At 31.1% G+C, this 21,981-nt stretch overlaps 3 protein-coding genes and 1 pseudogene across 6 annotated transcripts; all 4 read right to left on the reverse strand.

Annotated features, from left to right (window-relative positions):
- Positions 1–52: 52 nt before the first annotated feature.
- Positions 53–3,548, reverse strand: LOC113854651 (fatty acid hydroperoxide lyase, chloroplastic). The gene is made up of 3 exons (XM_027485791.1): positions 3,015–3,548; positions 1,324–1,705; positions 53–957 (listed from the first exon to the last, which is right to left on the reverse strand). Exons 1-3 carry the CDS (start codon positions 3,429–3,431, stop codon positions 314–316), a joined length of 1,443 nt encoding a protein of 480 aa, XP_027341592.1. The 5' UTR covers positions 3,432–3,548; the 3' UTR covers positions 53–313.
- Positions 3,549–5,551: 2,003 nt separating this feature from the next.
- Positions 5,552–9,440, reverse strand: LOC113855920 (annotated as a pseudogene).
- A 1,317-nt stretch (positions 9,441–10,757) lies between these two features.
- Positions 10,758–13,648, reverse strand: LOC113855270 (uncharacterized membrane protein YuiD). Of its 2 annotated transcripts, none has more exons than XM_027486839.1 (5): positions 13,373–13,648; positions 12,682–12,838; positions 11,863–11,913; positions 11,668–11,760; positions 10,758–11,242 (listed from the first exon to the last, which is right to left on the reverse strand). In XM_027486839.1, exons 1-5 carry the CDS (start codon positions 13,519–13,521, stop codon positions 11,183–11,185), a joined length of 510 nt encoding a protein of 169 aa, XP_027342640.1. In that variant the 5' UTR covers positions 13,522–13,648; the 3' UTR covers positions 10,758–11,182. The 2 variants fall into 2 exon arrangements, with proteins under 2 accessions (XP_027342640.1, XP_027342641.1); XM_027486840.1 differs by having other exon boundaries at positions 12,682–12,846; positions 13,373–13,552.
- Positions 13,649–16,012: 2,364 nt separating this feature from the next.
- Positions 16,013–20,217, reverse strand: LOC113855094 (rRNA-processing protein FCF1 homolog). 3 transcript variants are annotated; one of them, XM_027486565.1, is made up of 10 exons: positions 20,033–20,209; positions 19,493–19,568; positions 19,342–19,407; positions 19,126–19,231; positions 18,700–18,742; positions 18,414–18,486; positions 17,749–17,836; positions 16,994–17,050; positions 16,831–16,909; positions 16,029–16,445 (listed from the first exon to the last, which is right to left on the reverse strand). In XM_027486565.1, the coding sequence occupies exons 2-10, from the start codon at positions 19,561–19,563 to the stop codon at positions 16,432–16,434; spliced, it is 597 nt and encodes a 198-aa protein (XP_027342366.1). In that variant the 5' UTR covers positions 19,564–19,568; positions 20,033–20,209; the 3' UTR covers positions 16,029–16,431. The 3 variants fall into 3 exon arrangements, 2 of the variants coding, with proteins under 2 accessions (XP_027342366.1, XP_027342367.1); XM_027486566.1 differs by having other exon boundaries at positions 19,493–19,582; XR_003502823.1 differs by having other exon boundaries at positions 16,013–16,445; positions 16,831–17,050; positions 19,493–20,217.
- Positions 20,218–21,981: the final 1,764 nt, after the last annotated feature.

A 21,981-nucleotide genomic window follows, 5' to 3' on the forward strand; every position in this document is an offset into this window, starting at 1 on the left:
TAAAAAAGATAGAAAAATAATTTTAAAAAATTATTAAAAAGATTCATATAATAAATAATATTTTTTTTTTACTAAATTCAATAATGTTATACGATCGTGTAAATGACCTGACCAAGTGGAACAAGAATTGCTTATCGGTATTGTTGACATTAACAAAGAAGGTCTATGATTCTATGAGATAGTTACATAGACTTGATTTATAAGCTCTTGTATAATATTTAGGAAATAATAATTAAACTAATCGTTATTTTGCTAAGCAAATATTCTTGGATTAAGTACAACCTGGACAGAGAAAACACATATTCACCCTTCATTAGGCCTTTTTAAGGGCAGTGATAGAAGTGGCATCGCCTTTGATAACATCATACCTGCGAAACAAGTGGGCCACAATCAAAGCCGCGGTGAGGGTGACAACATCCTTACCGGCACACTGCTTATTTGACACGCTGGGAGACCCAGTTTGAGGCCCATTGGACCAATACAAATAGTTCAACAACTGGGCCCCTTTTTCCCCAGTGAACCGGTCCGGTTTGAAAGTTTCGGGTTCCTCGAACACTTGTGGGTCCCTCATGACGAGCTTCTGGAAGCCACAGAGTAACTCGCCCTTCTTCACGTCAAAACGCGCGTCGTAAGAAGTCAACTGGAAATCCTTTCTGGCTCGACCGTACTGCAGAGGAACGGGAGGGTTCATTCTAAGTGTTTCGTAAACGATGGATTGAATGAGCTCCATCTCTTTGACGGAGTCAAAGGTGAGAGTTGACCCACCCTTTTCCCTGGCTTCCTTCCTAAGCTTCTCTTGCAAGCTGATGGAGCCGTTGGCTATGGCTTCTATCAAACTGGGAAGGAAAATGGTGAATCCACCGAAGGAGTTGAAACCCAGCACGAAGAGCAAGTTGTGGATCGCCTCTTCTTCGCTCAACCCAAACCCCGTTTCTCCTCTGTTTATGGTTTCCTTCCCTGTTATTGTTCATCGCCCATTCAAATTAAATTAAGCAAGGTTATGTAATTATTACTTTTAACACGTTACATTCAAACTCACATCTTAAACAATAATTAATTAAAAGTTAAAATGACAGTTGGTCCCACCAGTACAAATTCATTTTTAACAATTAATCCATATACTTCAAATTTTAGCACATTAGAATATTATACTCCAAATTCAATTGAATTTTTATTTTCACTTTTAGAATGATATTTATTTAAAACCCTTTAAATTTTATTCATGAAATAAAAATCTCTATAAATTAAAATATTTAGGATGTAAGAATGTAAAAGTTGAATGCGGAAATAAGATGGATAAAGATTGTAGGATATAAGGACGACCTTGTTGTTTGATGAAGTTGTAGAGGTTATTGTAGTCACCACTAACGAGGAAGAAAGGATAAGCGAAGGAATGGAGGAAGATTTCTTCGAGGGGTTGGAGGAAGCCAATGCTAACTGTGGGGAGAAGCTGCAAAGCAAGCCAACGATTAAGCATAGCGTAACCTGACTCCGCAATTTTCGGGTCGCGTGAAGGGTCAGCGCCAGCAAGTGCTTTGCATAGGAACGTGAAGAGGAATTGCTGAAGCAGAAACAGGTACGATGCGGACGAGGATTTGGATAGTGTTGCTTCGATGCTGTCTAACATTATGTCCAAGTTCGATACCACTTCCAATGCCCATTTGCCTGAGCCTCGTTTCAGAATGTCCATTATGTAACTCTTCACCTGCACGCACAAATTAAACGCTATTGCTGTTGCCAATTACTTATTCATGGTGCTACCGTAGAGGGACAGAGAAAAATGTTCATGAAATATCATTAATTTAATTAGACAAAATTACATTAGTTAAAACAAGGACAACAAGTTAATGTCAGAATAGAAACTGGTTTGAATTAAGACCGGTTCCATGCTAAAAAGCTTTTCATTTTTTCGTCAATCTTGCTAAAAAGCTTGTCCACCTAAACAGAACTAACTAAGAGAAAAATAACGAAGGAACGGAACGTTTCTAAGGAGACGACTTTGGAAACCAAAAAAAGAGAGAAAGTGAGGTTTTACTTTAAGGCAGATATATCTTAACATGATTTTTATAAAAAAAAAATAAATAAATAAATATATATATATATATGTATATTACTTTTAATTTCTTAATTAGTGTCTTCAGAACATTAGTCAACAAAATCTTAACTTTAATTATTATAAGTAATTTTTATAATAAGAATAGTCTAAAAGATTTAACATTTTATTCATGTGCTAACACTCAACATATTATTAAAAAGCAATGTAATAATTTTACAACAATACTATATTAAATTTAACTGTTCAAAAAATCAAACTTTAACTTCATTTAGAACTTGTAGTTCACACAAACAAAATTTCTCCCCTACCCCTCATGTTAAGGTGAAAATTAGAAATTCAAATTGCAAAGCTCCTTTAACTTAATATATGTAGATAGTTATTTAAAAAAATTGAACATGCAATTAACACTTATCTCCACCTAAAATTTGTTTGGTTTTTCTATTATTGTAGTTGAAGTTAGAAACATATCCAAATGCGCAAATCAACAAACTACCTCAGCTCAGCTTCGTGGCAACCACACAATAATAATCCAAGTAGCGAGCGAGTCATTGTACACATGTAAAACGAATCGTGAAAACGACGTCATACCTCCCTAGTCCATACAGTGCTAAAAGTAAGTGTATATATATTTTTTTGTTTCTTTCTTCCTAACACAATTCTCTTCCACTCAGGCAGTTTCAATACGCATCCCATCTAATCCTAATCCTTTCACACATAAAGAATAAAACAACAATTAAAAAAAAACTACGTGCACATTTTTCATAATACAATAATTAATTTTCTCTCACACTTCTTCTTTTGTTAATATTTTTTAGTGAAAATATAATTCCCCTAATAAAAATCAGTTTCATTTCATCGTACAGACCAAAACTTCAATTTCTTCACATAAATTATGCCAAATTCATATTTCACAGAAATAAATAATAATAATTGAAGGAATGGATGAAGAAGTGTGTACCTTAGAATGTTGAGGCTCAGAAGTATCTTGGTAAACGCTGACTCTCATGTTTCCGGTGAAGGCAACGCTGGGGACAAAATCTCCGACAAGAACATCCTTCTTTTCGACGAGGTCCATGTCAAAGAGGTGGGAGAAGGATTTGCAATCAAGGAGGGTGATAACGTTGGGGTTAACGTTAACGAAGAAGGGAAACGAGGGAGGAACATTGGTACGGAACACGGTGCTTTTGTACTTCTCCATTCGCTTTCTGAAGAAGCTTTCTGGCTTCTGGAACCAGAAGTAGTCCAATCTATCCGACATAGGACCTACCAGCGGCCACCCGTAGCTTCCCGGAATCTGCCGGATCGGAAGCTCGGTCGGCGCCGCCGCCAACGGAGTGACCAGCGGCGGCGGTGGCGGCACTTGTGGCATTGACATGGTGGAGGAGAAGGCGTGGGATGGAGTTCACTGTGTTAGCTTATGTTTTGGTTTTTGCTTTTTTTTTTTTTGGTGTTGCAGAGAAACAAGGAATTAATGAGATATTAGTATAATAGTACTAATATGTCCGATATTTTTGGATTTATTTTATTTTCTTGCATTTTGGGGGGACTCTGAATTATTGAAAATTAGGTTACTGAAACGGCCCATGTGGTGGGATCGTCGGGGCAACTCTTGTTTTGGACTTTGGCACTTGTTACGACAAGTCATATGCTTACGTGCAAACAACATAGCAATCTTACCATTTTGTCAAGGTTCTTTACAGATGTTTTAATACCAATTTTTTGCAACATTATCTCTAAAGGGATTTTTTAGATGTTAAAACTTAGAAAAATGTTTTGTAAATATCCTTAAAATACCTACAACTATAAAATATAGGAGTGTAGGGATAATAGTAAAAAATGATAGATGATTAGATAATACAATATAATGGAAAAAAGATAAAATGTTAAATAGATATTTATACTGTCTCGAGTGTTTTTACGCAGTGAATGTTGAAAGGCGTTTACACGAACACAAGTTTCACGTTTGTTGGGGGCACGTCTATTATTTACTTGTCGCCTAGCAGCCCCAAACATCGTCCTCCTCCTATCCCTACCTGTTAAATTAGTAATAATATACCATATTAATTCTTATAATTGTGAATTTTATTTTTTTATATGTTAATTTTTAAATTTATAAAACATGGTCATTTTAATTCATAGGTTTGTAATTTTGTGAATTAAAATGTCATTTGATAATATCTGAGATTCAAACAACTCATCATCTTTTGACAATTTAAAAAACTAAAATAGTATTCTTTCTGTAGAAAATATATGCAGTCTAGAAAATAAAAAAAACTAAATTAATATTTTAACTTTAGAGACTAATTTGATATATTATTTGCAACAATTCTTGTTATCCCTACTTTACATGAATATAAAACACTTTCATTTTCTTTAAAAGAAAATTGTCATTCTTATATGGCAGAATGTTTATATTGTCAATTTATCATTCCAAAAATTACTATATCAATTTAAACACGAAATGATTAATATTAACAATAAAATAATTTAAAAGCATTAGAAATGTGTTCTGACGTGAAAACTGAGTAAATTACCCTCGATTTTATTGTTTAAAAAAGTAAAAATTACAAATAAATATATTGTGCTAAAAATCAATTAAATTTAAAAGTCAATTATGTATTTATTTGATAAATTTTTATTATATAAGAACTTATTTTATAAATTTAATCATAAAGCATAACTAAACATTTTAAAGAGTCAAATTATTTTCATTAATTCTTTCAAACTCCATTTAATAATTCAAACATTTCTCCTAAGTTGAAAAATTTTAACAACAAATGGACGACATGCGAGTGTGAAAATTAATCAAAATAAATAAAACTAGGTCAAACTTACCACAAAAGTGACAAATCTTAACATGTAGAATACCTATATGTACTTAGAAATAAAATTGTAATTGCCACGAAATAAGTTTATGACGGAAAATTTAGAGTAACAAGAAACTTACATCCATGCAAGATCATAACATAAATATCCCTAAATTCAATGAAAATTTATAGTATATATCGCCTATTAAAAAATGACTCTAAATTCTAACTCAAGTGTTAACTTTATAAAATGGGAAGGCTGCTGACTTCCCGATAGGCTACCAAGTAACAACTTGAAGCATTTCAAAATGCTTGCAACTTAAAAGTAAGAAGCACTTATACTTTTATAAAATCTTGATTAATTAAATCCACTCCTAGAATTAAATTATCAAAAAAGTATTCAATACATTCCAGAATTAAAATTCCGAAATAATGATAAAAATACGATTAGCAAAAAAATTAGTATGAAAAGAAATAACCTCTAATGGCCGAATCGGAGTCCAACCCATGTACTAATTTTTAATTTATATATATTTCTTCAATGTTTTACAGCTAAAACCCGCTATCCACAATCTTCTAATTATCTAATATCCTAAAAAAGGTGTAGCAATGAGCACGAGAATAGCACAAGTTACCAAAATACTTCCTATTGAAGAGTAGATATAATTGAGTGAACCAGTGTCTAACATCAGGTGGTGGCACCAACATCAGGTAGGCATATGCTAAGATCATCCAAGTTAGGGCAGCTTTGGATCCTCAACCCTTTCTCATTAGCCAAATGCAATAGGCATATGAAACACAAATGCGGTGATATGTCACTAACAGTTGCAACAGCATTAAATTCGCTAGGAAAGTTGGCCAATATATGCCTGAAAGACATCTTTTCTTTTTGACCCTTTAAACAATTGATGCAAGAATTAGGACTTAACACTCAACTTCGAAGAGCAAAAAATTATCTACATATATAGAACATTAAGGCAAAAACATACAGCATTAGCACTGCAAGAGTCATGGAAAAGAAAGTTGAACAATTTGTAATGAAAAAAACAAATGGCAGCATTTTATTTTGGCGAGGGAAGGCTAGGAAGGGAATCATATTGAAAGTTTATAACTAGACGAGGAATATACTGTACCAAGCGGAGCCTGTTAAGAAATGATGAGACCTTAGCATACCTGAAAAGGAAGCTGAATAGATTCTTGAATATGGTTCCAAAGTGCGATCTTCAGAGCCTGAACATCGACTTGTTTGGAAGTTTCTTCATACTGGACTTCAATTTTATTGATCTGTGTTATTCGGAAATAATAGTGGTTAAGCTCTTATTGCAATAGTTTTGGCAAACATGTATGTCGAATCTAAATTAGTGAAGAGGGAAATATGCACTGATGAAAGATATTATCCTCTCATCTGCATGTATGATACTTATGTCATATATCGAGAGCAATATTTTGATTTATTCAAAAACTCAACCCACCCGACGAGGCTGAGCAATAAGTGCACTAGAGTCATCTGTGTCACTATGTACATCACCATCACCGACACTTCTATTATTCCATGAAGGGAATGATTCATAGTCATTGATTTGGTCTCTACATCCATCTGCAAATATACTTAAGTTTTAAATGCATTAAGTAACAATGGAAAACACTAAAAAAATGACTGCTAAATTGACAGACAGAATGACATGATACAAAGAAAATTATAAGGATCACAAGTAATACATTTTACCTAAGACCTGTCTCACCCTCCTCCCAATACACTGAAGAAAGAATAGCAAGCATCAGAGAAACAAATAAATATTGCTGCGGATAGATAATTGAAGTTAATTTCTATAGGTTAATAAAATACCTTTATATTAGGCAAAAGAAATAACTTGACAAGATCATCTGGCTCATAGTGGCAGTCCTCAGGAAGTTTTGTAACACAAGGTAGTCCATTTTCAGGAAGCAGTGACGATTTGGGATTCTTGGGAGGAGAAAATATATCTGATACTTTTTTCTTGAGAAAATTTGTGAAATCAAAATCAACTTCAATCTGTCTGAGTTCTTGGCTGCCTAGTATTCTGGATTGACCCTTCATCAGAAGTACTATGAATCTCTAACACTGAGCCTAGAAAAAGATTTTGAATTGGTTAACATACTGAAATCCCAAATACATATAACCATTACAATCTCTAACTGGCCTCCTACACCCCACCTTCAGCCTTTTGATATTTCCAATGATTAGGACCTGCCCATGCATTTTTCTTTGACCTAAAACCCAGACTAAAACATGAATACCCTTCAACATTTTCAAATATGTCATCCATATCAAGGTCTTCGGAAGGAAAAGATCCTTTTTCCTACAATGTTATAAAAAGTCCGTCAATTGCTTCGTATAATAACAAAGATAAAACAACTTTTTAAAATCTCTTCAAGACATGCATTGACGTTCTAGGGCTGAAACATTACAAAACCTGATGGCAACTTGAAAAACTTGGGTTTGCATCATTAGAACCCAGTTCAGCAATAAATGTTTGGTAATAATGATCATCACTCCAGGATGGGCAGTTGTCATATTCTGCTCTTTCAGTGGTAATTTCAAAATCAATAGGTGCATCAAACCCTTCAATTGATTTCTGACCAGAAATTTGAAAATCAGAAAGCCTCCCATTATTTTCATCAAATTGATTTAAAATCACACTGAGAGTTGGGGAGATTTCATCCTTCACATGCATGCTCAATAAAATCTGTTGAACACAATCTATAAAGAAGACAAGTGAGTCCCTGATACATATAGAATGCTTGTATTTGTAATGTAATGTACTAATGTGACATCAGTTTTGCCATGCCTTTCAAAAAGCAATATACCTCTGGCAAAAGAAATATCAATTGTATTTGAAATATCATGTTCATTTTGATTGGCTGTGCACTTCCCTGGCATTTCAAGCGAATCAAAGAGCACCCTACATCCACCATATACACCAAGATTATTCATCAAAAGCCCTTTGGCCCCGCCTTCATCAAATTGTGTTGATGTCTGGCGATATTGTGGATCCACAGCAAATGCAACTGAAAACACAAACACATGTCAGCACAATCTCAATCACTTGCCAAACAAGTAACAGATATAAAATGAGACTTGAGATCACCATCAAACTTCTTAACACCAAGAACCTCAAAAGATGATTCCAATGTTGACAAAGTTGACAGCTGCATGAACAAACACCCCTTAGCACTTAGGAAAAGATCAGATTACTCAGTCCAGAGATCCAGAGAATTGACCTTTTTGTCAATTCCCTTTCTGCTCTCTTGACCATCTTCAGCATTAACACTCTCCAGAGTAGCGTCTGAACACCATGACACCGCATTAGAACTAATAAAGAATAAAATGTTAAAATAACAGCAGCAGGGTACTGCAGCGCGCATACTGCAGCCATTCATAGTTCAGACATTCATAAGGAAACAAACATTAACTAAGTTAGATAACTTATACAATTAAGGAAAAAAAAACAATCCCTATAACCCTTTATCTGCAGACCAAAAGGCAAAGCATATTGCTATGCGGGGTAAGAGAGGTCAGAATATATTAGGCTTGACGAAAAGGTAATTAATTATTGTAACCTTGCTCAGTTTCTTGTCCTACTCTATTAATTCTACTAAGGACTTTATACACCTCGGAATGCACCGAATCCACCCTTAACGAATATATTTTGACTCCAGCTTCAAGAGTACAGCTTGCCTGCCCAAATAAAAAATTGATTAATATAACAGTAATGTATTCATGAATCTGCTTTTAGTGCCACAAATATCTCATTGATTTTACACTTCTAAGTCCATATCCACAACCATAAACAATTACTTAATTCTAGAATGTTAGCTTATTATGGGGAAATAACCATTTTTTAACAGCTACTGCTACCAGAGAAAAACTTTAAACGAAACGATTATTTTTTACTAAAATCCCAGTTTCCAAACAGGCTAAAAATCTAGTGGTGGAGACTGAAGGTGCCCAAATTTTAGAATTATTGTAGATGCCATCGTTGCAACAAAGTGTATTTAAAGAAACATCATAAAAATCTACTGAAAACAAAAGCCACAATTCAGAATGATGATATTATACCATTTTCATGTCGTTCCGAAAATTTGAACATCTTTGAAACGAAACGACATAGGAATGAAGTAGCAAGTGCAACTTACCATTTGAAAATTAGTCTCGATATCAGTCCCTTCATCAGCCCTAATAATATCAGCAAGGTGATCAATCAAATCCAACTCCCATGTGTTTTTCTGATTAATTTTCTAAACACAAATAAAATAAAATTTCCTTCAGGAAAAGGTAATAAATTAAATAATGAGAAGTGAAATATGATTATGAGTACATTTTCGGTGGCAAGCTTTATGGAGTTGTGGAACAAGTCGAGGATCTGGTGCTTGTTGAGACAGGGATTAGAATGAAGGGTTAAGGAGTGGAAGTTTGCGGCAAGGGACTTGCGACGGATGGCGGCGGCACGGGCTGCACGTGCCTGGGCCCGTTCAAGGTGATCATCGTTGGAGCCCACGAAGAAAGTGCTCGCCGGAGATTGAATACGAGCCGACATTGGAAGCCTGCTTTTGTGGGCCGTAGTGAGATTAGAGCTTAAGGTTTCCACCATTGAAATGTAAGTGAGGCTGTGATCCGGGCATTGTATAGTTTTGCATGCTTTTGTAAACGAGAAATGCCATAATCTCCCTCCATTTTTTGCATTTTGAATTGTCAGAACCGGAAAGCCATTAACGAGAAACGAATCGTACACTGCCTGTAGCCTGTATTTAGATAAATAATTTAACTAAATGTTTATTTAATGCGTTCTTATTATACAGGAGTTGATAGCATAAATTTAATAATAAAAATCATTACAATATATTGAAAATTATTTTAATACATTATATTAAATTATTTTTATATTTATAAAAGTCAAAAGCTTTACACTTTTACATAAAATTTGTGATTTTCTTACTTAGTCCCTCCTTTTCAATTGTTTAAAATATAATTCTTTAAAAAAAATTATTTTCATATCTTTTTTTGTAATTGTATTTTGCTAATTTGTTTAGTTATCTGTTTATATAATATTTTTATTAACTTATATAATTTAATTAAAACATGATGATGTAAATGATACGTGGTATTAACAACAATATTATTCATATTTTAAATAATTTTGTAATTATACAGTTAAACTTTTTAAAAATAAAATTTAAGAATATGAAGTGAATAAAAATATAAATGCTATATCATCATTTACGATAACCTTAACTTTGTATCATGTTATAAATTAAGTTGAATATCATATAGATAAATGAACGAGTAAATCAATGAATCATTAAAAGAGAAGTCTCGTGATGATAAAAAATAATTTTTGAGAAACTCATTTAAAAAACAACGAATAAAAACACTTAATCCTCAAAAAAAGTTACGCTTTCTATTTTCTCGTCGAGAGATTATCCGTTACTTTCTCATGTACGTGCTAGTTCGCTGCTAGGAATTACCTTTGAGCGCGCGCAACGTATTTCAATGACTATACAGGAAACGAGTTATATATAAATAAAATAAATGTGTTACAATAAAATGAATTAAAAAAATACTACCATCTATTTTCTTATTCTCAAAGTCCACATGAGGACAAACAAAATAATTTTTAAACACACTATAAGATATTTTTTATAATATATTTAACCTATTTATGTCGTAATTAAATTGAATTGGAAAATTTTTTTAAAAATGTTAGAAACACTGCATAAATCACGGCAACGGATGAAAATCCCACTCACCCAACCAATTCTCATGTTTTTCAATAAAAAAATGCACATTCCAATACAACTTATATCTCAATTTTTTGAAAATTCTATAGAACTTTTCTGAAATGCTAGGCAAAAAAATGAAATGAAAAAACACTGCTGGTCGAAGTTCTTGACCGGGTCATAACCGTGGAGAAGCATTGATTCTACTTAAGGATAAAACATGGCACATTACAATGAAACTTCAAAGTGCCTTCAAATTTTCAATTTGCCACAATAAGTGGAAATTAATAAGTCAAAGAATAGCCACTGTGGTCTCGGGATTTTGTTCAACTATAAATAAAGCCAGAATTAACAAATGGATCTATTAATGTGTACAAGTCTGAATGTCCAAAAGTCAGGACAAAGGATCTCCCAGCAACAAGGTGAACCCTCAACGCACTTTACCCACTTGTATACTTGCAACAGCAGGCTTTTATGCCCTTTCCACCATGCTCTCATTTTGGCCATGCACCAACATTTGTTACAAGGTAGAGCATTAATACCAGTCACATCACATGGAATCTTAATTTGATTTTCTCATCAAAAATGCTATAAGGCATCCCAATAAGCCACCAGCAACAACCTGTACAACAGAAAACAGTAGGCGCTGATTAAAATTTTAAAATACTTATGTAACAGTCAGAAATAGAGAACCCCAAAGCTTCACACAAAGTAATGGGTCTCATGATATGATTCCCACATCCTAAAATACAACACATGAGAAATTAAGGTACTAATTGACTAACAATGCTTAGCATCTATTTCACATAAATATGATGCCTATTGGACTATGACAGGTAAGGCCAGCAATTATGAAAGCATGTGGTATTGCAAAAGCTTCAGTAGAATGTTGCTCCTACCTCCTATGGATAAAATACCCCAACCACATATAAATAGTTAATGAATATTGAAGGAAATTTCACCAGACAGAAAAGAGTAAAGAGCAAACACCTATCATAACAAGGAAGCACTGGAACTGTATTAAGTGCAGTAAAATGTACAACACACCTGTAATGGAGTATGACCAAGAGAATCACGCAGAGGTCTGACATTTGATAAAGGATGCTCTGGAGGTAGCTCACACACAATTTGATTAAGCAACTGCAATATGTGACAGATAGCAACATATGAATCGAATGAGTGTATATATAAAGTAAGGGTAAAATGTAAGCAAGACAGTAACACTGCCATCAAGTAACTTACTTCTGCTTGCCGACCTGCATGAAGTCTAACCCCCGAGGCATCATACATTACCTATAAAAGTTACACAAAAAATAATAATCAAACTCAACTAAAGTAAAGAACAAGACCAGCAAGGACACTTGCATCTCCAAACTCCAAATAAGTACCATCTTATAATGATAACAAAGATAAGGAAGCAACAAGACATTTGTCAAGAGATTCATTATCAATTTCTTCTAAAGAAGTAATTGTGAAGAAAACAATAATCAGCATATTATAGCATCTTCCAATGTGAACATGGTTTACACGACACAAAAAGGTGTTACTAGCATAAGAACTAATAACTTTCTGAGACTACATAACAATCCATCAATGGAAGCATCATGACAATCATAATGGAAATGCTGAATCTGTTAGCAGAGTTGCTTTTCAGATTCAGGGGGTATGGAATAATTTGGAACCGGGGCATTTGAGATTTCAAATAGCAGAGATTCCCACCAAATAAAATTCATACGTGAAGTTGAAAGAAGAAGACAATGCAGTCATATTTTTTTCTCTTCTAAATCTCAATATATGTAAGCCATTATTAATCTTGAACCAATTACCAGAATATATTACGGCTTCGTATAAAATAAGATCCAAGTTAATTAATTAATAAAATTTTTGCTGACCAAACACAAATATAAGGCAAAATACTACATTAACATATTTACAGACATCAAAAACAAAAACCATGACTACAACAAGGGTAAAAGTAAAAAATTGCAAATCAAGGCTAATCAAGGAACAGAACGCCACAGTTTAACAGGAAAAAAAAAAAATATTTAGTGAAATACATACAATACAAGCCAAGACAACAGCAATCGCGAAAGCAGGTGACCCTGCCCCTTCTTGGAGACCTATAGCCGCAGCCAGAGCTGACACGGTCGCAGAATGCGACGAAGGCATTCCACCAGAATCAAGCATCCTTTTAGAATCCCATCTCTTTTCCTTATACCTGAATATCTAGGAGAAAAATTTTGGAAAAAATTAAGCTCATATTTCCAATCTCATACGACAAAACTCTTAAGCTTTAGAGCCAGAAACGCAATATCAGGTAATGAATTACAAACGCCCAAAAATTTGACTCCACTCATGACGAGATGTCAGCAAACACGCGCATACAATTAAACTTAAACAAAATTATTTTCTAATTTCATTTCACACTAGGGGAAAAAAAACCTTAAAAATCAATTCCTACAATACTAACACAATTACTCGATTCCCCAAAACAACACCTATGACAGAGAAGTCGCAAGTCCAAAAAACAAAACCTTAAATTCCAAACCTAAAACCCAAATCTCAGTAAATCATTAGCCACATATATAATACGAAACATGAATTGTGAACATGAACCCAAATTAACACAACAGAGGGGAAGTAACGGGTGGATCAAACATGATAACGGTATGATCTAACAGAAGAGGGAAACTACTGAGGTGGAAAACACGCAGAGAAAGAGAAAAGGGAAAGGAGAAATGTTAAGACGCACCAGGTGGTGAAGATCTTGAGGAACTGAGCGAGAGCGAAAGAGAGGAAGGCAGATAAGAGAGGAAGATTGGAAGGAAGCAAAGAAGAAGGGGTGGCTGATGCTGCTTCTGTGCTTGCCGTTACATCCGCCATCGTCATCACTTCGTCCATTACCCACACCACACTCCTTCCCTTCTCTTCCGATCCCAAATATTCTACAACTTCACCACCAAGGAACTACTTTGCTCTCCCCTCCCATGTACGCTACACCAACTCTTTCCTTTTTACATCAATTATCAATTATTATTATTATCACTCATTTTCTACGTTATTATTCTCAAATTAATTGATCATTTGTTAATTTATTTTTATACTTTATACGTTAAGTTTTTTATTCTTACCTGATGTCGATATGTGTGCTTATTTTGCATATTATTTTTATTTTTTACTCACACTTGATACAAATATTTATGAACGTTAATGTATCTTTAGATAAAAAAAATATTCATGTAAAGTTTTATGAACATGAAGATTCTTTTAAGTGAATAATTATAACAATGTATAAAAATGTAATTTTTGCTCTTTATAAAAGAAACAACTGAAAAGGGCATATTGAACTTTTAATGTTGTCAGTCAAAATACACTAGTAGAATTTTTATATGCATTTCAAATAAAAGCCTAGTCGTTTTAGTAAGACATGTATTGTTTTATATAGTATTTGTAGTAATAATATAAGTATTAATTAATTTTAGTCATTTTTAAAGGAAATTTCTATAATACATGTGTATGCATATCACAGAAGTATATGATCAAAGAAAAATAAATTGTTGTTGTATCGTATGTTTGATGAATACTAGACAGATAGTGATATATTATTTTGTTTAATATTTGAAATAAAAAAATAATATATAAATTATATTTTAATAATAAAATAATTTTTTATCAAACTTAATATTAATTTTAAGAATAATTTATTTTTAAATTTTCAGTAAAGATATATGTTAAAAAATTGTGTGAATATAATATTAAAATTCTGATATTAAATTATAATATTTTTTATTTTTTGGTGATAAAATACAAATAAAAAAATAAGCTATCAAAATTTAAAACCATAGTTTATAAAGTGAGTAAAATATTTTTTATAAAATATATTTGTAAATATATACTTTTCTTAAAAAATTTATTAAAATGTTCATATAATATATTTATAAAAGGTATTAAAATTATATTTTTTTAAATAATTCCTTTTTATACAATATTAAAAAAAAAAAGTAAGAACGTAATAAAAAAATGTATTCATCTCAATGTTTCCTAATCTACATCATTCTCACGATAAAAATTTAAACTATAAAAAAATAGAATCAAATATCTCAATAAAATAAGTTATTATATCTTATCATTTAACAAATATTAAAAAAATAAAATAAGATACGATAAAATATCACATCTTATGTTATTTTCCTGACTATTAAATATACTCTTAAATTATTTAATAATTTTTTATACAATATTAGATTAATCAGTCTCACCATTAATTTAAAAGTTTTAATAAGTACTTTATTATATTACTTTATGTCAAATAGTAATATATTTTTAAAATACAAAAAACATTAGATTCATAAAACATATTTATAAATGCTTAAATTATATAAAATTTAATATATATATATATATATATATAATTATAAAAATGATATAAGATTGTTCAACAATAAGAGCATTTTATAAAAAATTATTAAGTTGTGTAAGTGTCAAAATTTAACACATGATATCAATATATGTTATTATTATTATTATTATTATTATTATTATATATTACTAATATTATCCCTTAAGGCTATTTTTTAATATTTAAAATTCATCTTTAAAAAATTGATATTTATATATAATTTTTAAAAACTATAAAGTATATTTAGATAGGACTGCAAATTAGTTAAACTTCTTATTCAGGTTCAATCGAGTTTGCTGATTAAGCAAACAAGTTAAATCAAAAGAATGAACTGGTTAAGTAAAAATTACATCTAAAATTATTAGTATTAAAACATTAATAAAATACATAAAAAATATCATTTTTTCAGTAATTACTAACTTTTACATCATATTTAATGTATGTTTGAATTAACATCAAAGTCACTTAAAGATAAATCTATTTCAACACTAGAAACACACACTTGCATATTAAAAAAAAGGAAGAAAAAAACCTTGAATAGAAAGCGAGGTTTAACAAATAAAAAGAAGAAAGAAGTTACTTAGAATTGAAAAGAGTAATGCTAAATATGAAGGTGTAAAGTACAAAAGATACAAATTTAAAATGTACGAGTTGTGTATAACCACGGAGGAAGAATGAATGTTGTTTATCAATAAAATTAAGTCACAACACTTCTGTGCACTTTTCATATTATAATTTCCACACTCATTATGATTTTCAAATCGATAAAGTTGGAGGAAAACGGAAGTTCCAGTATGTTTTCATTAATCATTTTTATTTAAAATATTATAACAAATAATTAATCTTAAATTCATTTAACTTTTATCATTATTTTTAATATATTTTAATCATTTTTTTCTTTTATTTCAACTTATCCAAATATTTTTTTTCCTATTTACCCTCTTATTTCTTTTCTCAGTCTATTGTCCCTGGTCCAAACAAGGCCTTAAGAAGAAAAAAATGTGATTTTGAATTTTCCAGTTTCTACTTATGTGAATGATTTCAGTACAATTCAGATTCAAGCAAAATACGCTTTTTCTATCCCCAAATAAAAATATTCTCTCTTCAACTTTCAAGTGTTTATACGACTACAACTATGAAGATGTTAAGTTCAAGCACTCCACTATAAGCAACATGAGGAAAACAAAATTTGACAGAACCCAAATCTACCAAGTTACTCTGCGAAAATTTCTCGGATCAACCATGGAAAAGTTGCCATTGCTCAGTGTAAAACGTCCGTCAGAATTCAATCCAGCCAGCAAAAGTTGGTGACCAAATATAAATGGAACTGTATCAGGATTTCATACTTCTCGACCAAGAAATTAGTGGAGATTATTGGTATACCCAGCTTTACCAGTTTGAGTTTCACTGTATCAAATTCTTGGTGCTACATTGAGAATCACAAGTGCGTCAGTTGAGTGCCAGATATATATATATAGTAAAAGAAAGGTAAAGAGTATGTATAGAACAGTCTATTATTGGCTTTATCACAAATTTGATTTTTGCTTGATTACTAATGTAATAATTTAGGGTATGTAAATTTCTTATATGATTATATGAGGCTCACCCTGACCTGGGTTATTAACAATGCACCAAAATATCATTTATACAATCCTACTTCACATGAATTCAAGCAGTTTATCTCTAGGCAGGTAGTAACGTGAAAGTTGATAGGCCAGACTTAATGGAGCATCATTTATCTTGTTTATCAAACGACTTATATAAGATTGAGTAGTCCAATAAACTAAGCGTAAATAATTCAGAGTATCTACCTCCACCAATTGTTGCTTCTGGCAACCGCTCGATTGAGTACCTATGTTTGGTGATGTACATTATGGGCACACCAGGAATCTAAAATAAAGAAACCCAGTTCATAGCTCGTGTATCAGGGTCCAATATCAAAACAAAAAACAGAAAATAAATAATGACTTTTACCTTCCGAATTCTCCTCTTCAAGTCCCGATCACATGTTGCAACAATGTAACATTTATGCTGCTTCCAAGGAAATGGTTTGTGTAAATAAATTGGGAAAGAAACACCAAAGAAAGAAGCAGCAGATGTGTGTTATCATTACTTTTGTTTGAAATTATTTCTAATAAAATTGTTCACTTAAATGAATATTAAATATACATGGCAAAAGCAAAGAATTTGGACACAAGGTCCATAATAAACAGCAAGAATGAATCAAGTAATACTCAGTCATATTCATTTCTTAGCTATGAATTCAAAGTTGACCAAAAATTTGCTCCAACTTTTCATAGTTCAAAATTACGCGAGGGGAAATGAATGGTAACTCCAAAATGTATGCCATTATTTAATTCAATTTCCATCTCAAAAATAGCAGTAGAAATTTGTTTACTGATCTAGACGACTATATACTGCTAAGAGATTTAAAATTTCACAGTTCAATATAATAATAGAAAATAAATAACACAACCAATTTACAAGGATTTAGAAACCAACAAAATTACCATCATATTATGTGGCTCTTGCTTTCATTGAACAAAACAAAAATGTAAATATGTTTACCCATTCCCCGGGATCACAATACAAGGAAAAGGAAGGGTAAAAAGTAAAAAGACTTTCCCATCCATCATGAAAACAATAAATTAATCTTAATAATCAAACTGCTCCCGGATGCTTCTGAACATTACGGATTTAGTATGTAAAACAAAAAAAAAAAGCTTCACCTGATTAACTCTTTCAACAAGGCAATCATCAGCATATGTTCCTTTATGAGTACAAAGTATTCTCTCAAATCGGGGATCCTTTGCAATCCTGTTATGTACAAAATAGATAAATAAATATGCTCAGAAGTTGATACAAGAATAATATATATCTTTTTCTCTACTAGATTAAGAGATAGCTAACGTGAGAAATATGATCAATAGTATCACAGCAAGACAACACATGATAGTTCAAAGGAAAATGAAGTCAAGGAGTCCCATGATATTGTTTTCAGTTGCACTTTGTAACTTTGTCTTTTGAAGAGAGATGTTTTAACATTTATGATTTAATCCAATTGTACTAGATATCCCCCATATGTCTATCTTTTAAGACATAATGTGATACTGAATGAAATGATAAGTGGGATATTTGAATCCTTTATCTTTTGAAAAAATTATGAGGTTTAGCAATGAAATATACAAAGGATTTGCTTTTTACCCAATTTAATAAAGAACACATTAAAGAATAAAACTCAGCAGAAAGCATGGACAACCTCAGGAAACATACCCTCCCCAAACATCATTTGGAGGGAGCCATCGGTGCATCAGGTCACCCTTATTATATGTACATCCCAAAGGTATTAGAATGTAAATCAACAATAATCAAGGCAAGGGAACATAACATCTACCTTAGTGCTACACGATATTTTTGACCTAACTTCTCAAGTTCTGCCATCACACAATCCGTGATACAAGGGGTGCCTGAAAATCCAAAGTATCAATAAAAGAAAGGTAATAAAAGAATATGAGATGTTTGATTCAAATATACAAGGCCACATTTGCACAGACCAGCTTCTTAATCCTGGCAAATGATATCAAAAACATAATCTCTAAAACTTGATATGAATCAGCATTCAACTAAACTAAAACATGAAATACATAAAATAAGAAAGTACTCGTCTACTCCAAACTCACATTTTGCATATAGGCAGTCCATCATCCCTTTCTCCAGATCCAACTACATAAACAAAGCCAAAAAATTGTGAGCCACAAACAAAGAAACTTCAACAATGCCACAACTATATTAGATCCATCACAAACTAAAATGCTTTAGTATTTTAATTCTGTAATAAAGAGTGAATGTTATATTTATCATTCCAATCCTTTCATGAAAATCTCATAAGCATCAAATGCAGGCCATCTGCATACAGTCACAACAATTCTCAGCAACATATCATATACTATAACTTTGAACAGAAGTGCACGGTGGAAAGTTGCACATGTGGAATCACAAAAAAAGTTCATTTATTAGTTTAAAAAAGGGAAACAAATATTACAAGTTACCACAACAAACATTTCTAACAAAACTCAATAAAATTGAGTAAAAAGAACCACACTCACTTTATTCTGAATTGAGAAATTGATGAAGTTAGTATCCACCAAAACACGGTAAGGAGGTCCCAGAGCAGTATTGTATTGAAAGAAAAGCGCCGAAGAATGACTTGGACTAAACAATGGAAATTCAAACAACAGATTAAAACATAAAAAGTGAGGAAAACTTGCAATAAATACAAAAGGAATCAGAAGGGACAAAAAAGAGAGAGAATGAAATCTTACATATTTCTGGGCAGCTTTTCCTTTAGAAGATTCTTTTTTTCCGGGTTCAAAACCTCTTCTTTATAGCTGAATTTGACAGGATTCAAGCATTGAAAACACAGCAAAACCAAGCATATCGAAGGAACAAACATGTAAGGAAGAAAAAACTCACTTTTTTATTGCTTTGGAAGTGACAATCTTCTTCATAACAGCAAATTTGGGTCCTTTTTTAGCTTTACCCATTGTGGCTGAAGAAAAAGAGCTAGATTATGCGCAACCCAAGCCAAAACCACAAATCAATAACCGATCTCACAATAGCTTGAGTTCACAAAATTAGGGCAGGGAGGGTTGGCTCAGCCAATGATGAATAATCATAAACTCTCACCTAAATTATCTCATGTCATTAAATTGTACAAAACGCGAATTTAAATATTACCATATGGTCTCGGGTACAATACACCAAAGTGAGTTTCCAAGTATTGCAAACAAAATTCAACGAATATAATTCAGAAACGGCGCAATTAATTAACCCAATTAATAGTAAGGGTTGGAATGTTGGTAAGAAGGTGATGGTTCTGGTGCTTAAGGATAATAAGAACAAGTTTAAAATCCAAAAATATTATAAACTAACGAATTTGTTTAAAGCTAAGGATTGAGAGGAGAGATAATTAGAAGAGTGATTGTTGAGGGTTGAGAGAAGAGGGAAGAGTACCAGCAAATAGTGAAAACAGAAACAGGAAATTTTTCAGGAGCTGGTCGCGTGAGAAACTGAGAGAGACGTGGAAGTTCGGCGGTAGAGTTGGGAAGGCGGCACAAGAGTCTCTGGGAAGAAGTGGCAGGGAAATATGACAGATAATTACGAAACCTAGACGGTAGAGGGTGATTGATTGTTCGTGTTACATATTTCTTTCCACGCGACATTTTAAAGAAACAATCTTTTGTTGTTTTATTTATTTATTAATATCAGTTTAATATCATACGATAAAAAAAAAAGTAATAAATAATAAATTTATTAAAGATAGTAAGATTGAATATTATTGTTTTGATGTTTTATATATATTAAAATTATTATGTATGATTTTTTATTATACATTAATTATCTTGCATTAAAAAAATATAAAATATTTAAAAATTTATCTAGTAATTATATTAAAAATTTTGTTAACTTCCACTCTTAAAGCTGAATTTAAATATTTATAAATAAGATCGTATTTTTTTTAATAAAATTTTATTATTATTAATTGTTTATCTTCAAAATATATATATATATATATATATATAATATAATATAAAAGTATTTTTGGTATACAAAATTTTGAAATTGTGTTTCTTTATAAATATATTTTTGTTTTTAATATAAAAAATATATTTATATGTTTCAAATTTTTAAAAAATATTATATGATTTTTTTTACAATGTTTTAGAGTGATGTTTCATTTAAAAATAATTTTTTTAAATAATTATTCTTGCTAAACATCAACATTTTAATAAAGATAAGTTTAATGTACAAGGATTAGTCTAAACTATTACAACTCTAAAGTAAATTAACAATACATATTAATGATCATTAATCCAATTTACATATATATATTTGATGTTTCTAAAAGCTCTACTACAAGTTTAACAATACTTCATAAAATCAAACATTTTATTAGTAATACACTATTATTAGAGAAAGTATTATATATAAAAGCAAATTGTCTATTAAGGCAAATCATACAATTACAACTCTCTTCTATTTCTTTTTTCTACATTAGATTTCACACATATTTAATAATGTATAGTACAAATTTTTAATAAGCACAAACTGATATCAAATCATTCAAATACCATATACTATAGTTTCATGTAAATATTGTAATATAAAAAAAGATACAACATAAAAAATAAACAAAACAATAAGTAAATATTAACTCTTTGTATTTGGTATAGATTTATTTTACATTGTATGGAGATGGAAAGGGAATGAAACAAAAAGACAAGTAAAAGACATTGTTTGGATGCAAGGGATAAGAGGGAGATTTTATTTTATTTTATTTCTTATAGCCCCAAGCATAAAAAAATTCCTCATTTTAGAGTGAAAATAACCAGCAAAAAAAAAAGGAAACATAAGGTCAGGCACAAGAGTTGGGTTTTTATAAATTTATTTTTTACTTTTAATGAATATTAAAAAATATAAGAATTATAAAAAAAATATTTTTCATTAACAAAAATACAATAAAATTAATTTTTTAATTTTTATAAATATTTTTAATACAGTTCAATTATTTATTTTAACTATTTTTTTTTGTTCATCTAATAAAAAAATTATTTTTTATCATTTCTTTTTTTTCTTATTTCAATCCATCTAAATAGTAAACACTTTTAATTTTTTTATTTTATCTTGTTTTTTAAATTCATTTTATTTCTATTACATCTTTCAAATGGATTTTTGATATTTAATTTAACTTTAATTTTGGGTTTTCAAAATTCATGACCAATGTTTTCAATAAGGATGGACAGAACAGTGTATGGACTTAAATGGTGATAAAATATGCATAAAAAATGGTACCTACTTATGAATTATTAGTTTATAACATATTATATTTTTATTTTAAATTATTAACTTTTGACTTCACTATCATTATATTTTAAAACTTTATTTTAAAGCGTCATGGTGTA

The sequence above is a fragment of the Abrus precatorius genome, unplaced genomic scaffold (assembly GCF_003935025.1).
Source record: "Abrus precatorius isolate BTA unplaced genomic scaffold, Abrus_2018 Scaffold11, whole genome shotgun sequence".
NCBI lineage: Eukaryota > Viridiplantae > Streptophyta > Magnoliopsida > Fabales > Fabaceae > Abrus > Abrus precatorius.